Here is a 1,463-nt window from a genome sequence, read left to right on the forward strand (position 1 = left end):
TCCTAGCAGGAGGCAGAGCCTGCCCACCGGGAGCGTCACCATCGCTTACAGGAAGCTGACTCACGGAGAGGTTGCATCATTTGAGTCGACAGAGATGACATCATTACACCCTGTGACCTCACAGAAGTCAGAGGAAATGACATCACAGAGGAAGTACTCAAACAGGGAGAAGCTGAGGATGCTCACTCAGCTGATGAGCGGTGATGACCAATCAGGAGCTGACATTACAACTCTGCAGTCGTGACTTTTAATGTTGTCATCGTGACGTCGCAAAGATTCTGGATCTAAAATCAAAACAAACTGTTACTAGTGGTAATCAGTGTCTCTATCTAAACACACGATGAAGAAGATGATGATCACAGGTTGTTAACGTCTCGCAGCAACAAGGCGTCTTCCAGACAAAAGAATGATCGCAGGAATAATCCGGAGCCCTGTGGCCACCTAGAGGACGGGTGGAGCCATGACAGGTTCTGCTCTTTGAGGGGCCATAGGCTCGTCCATCTCCACTGGTCATTCAATATTAGTTATAAACATTCATTTATTAGTTTTGTTATAGAAAAATATCAGAAGAGGGAGTTTTTGTTCTTCTCTGGCTCCCTCTTGTGGTAGCACTCTAATCCTACACTTCAGGACTGAAGATGTGGTTGGCTCAGGGGCTCCCAGGGGCCCAGAAAAGGTTTGTGAAGCCCTGCTCTCATTTGTTTGAGTCGATTCAACCTGGAACTTGTTTTCAAGGAAGTGTGATGTCATGAATATGAGCTGATCCGATTGGACAGACTGTGCACCAGCAGGATTCAAACTCTGACAGAAATGAAAACAGCAGGAAACTGTAACATAAGACCACATTTCAAACCCATAGCTCCACCTGCAGGTCAGTGAGTGGAAGTGTGCGCTGATAAACCACTGCTCCTTTAACCTTCAGCTGATCAGAAGTGAACAACATAAACTGTCATGAAACATCATAAATGAATCAATAATCATGATTCATTTACAACCAGACAATGTTTGTGTTTCAGGGTTTAAAGCAGAATGAGTTCATCTTTTCTAAACTTGAATAAACTGTGACTTTAAATCAGTTCATTAACAGTTTCAGGATCTGAACGGATCTGTGTTGTCAGAGTGAAAGTTGTAGCTTCACAACCTCTTCCACTTCAATACAAACTGTTTCAGGTGAAAAGCACAAAACATAAAGTTTGAGATTCAGAAAAAAGCTGAAAAAACATTTTCATCAGTGAATCTTAATACAACTCTAATACACCTAACCCTGATGATGGTGTTTTGAGGTTTGTTCCAATGACTGTGACTCTTTGACTCTGATCTTGGACTCTTTCACTCTGACTCACGGACTCTGAGACTCTATGACACTATGACACTAAATCTGTGACTCTTTGACTCTATGACTCTATGACTCTGACTCTTTGACTCGGACTCAAGGACTCTGAGACTCTATGAGTCTGAAACTC

The 1,463-nt window shown here is 42.9% G+C and overlaps 1 protein-coding gene across 3 annotated transcripts in view; it reads left to right on the top strand.

Annotated features, from left to right (window-relative positions):
• Positions 1 to 1,075, top strand: part of tmem200ca (transmembrane protein 200C, genome duplicate a) — a 4,670-nt gene extending 3,595 nt beyond the window's left edge. For all 3 annotated transcript variants that reach the window (XM_062380093.1, XM_062380094.1, XM_062380095.1), the window contains one exon: positions 1 to 1,075. This exon is cut by the window's left edge and continues 819 nt beyond it. In XM_062380093.1, coding sequence (XP_062236077.1) covers positions 1 to 244 — 244 coding nt within the window. In that variant the 3' untranslated portion in view covers positions 245 to 1,075.
• Positions 1,076 to 1,463: the final 388 nt, after the last annotated feature.

The sequence above is a fragment of the Platichthys flesus genome, chromosome 21, assembly GCF_949316205.1.
Source record: "Platichthys flesus chromosome 21, fPlaFle2.1, whole genome shotgun sequence".
Taxonomy (NCBI): Eukaryota; Metazoa; Chordata; class Actinopteri; order Pleuronectiformes; family Pleuronectidae; genus Platichthys; species Platichthys flesus.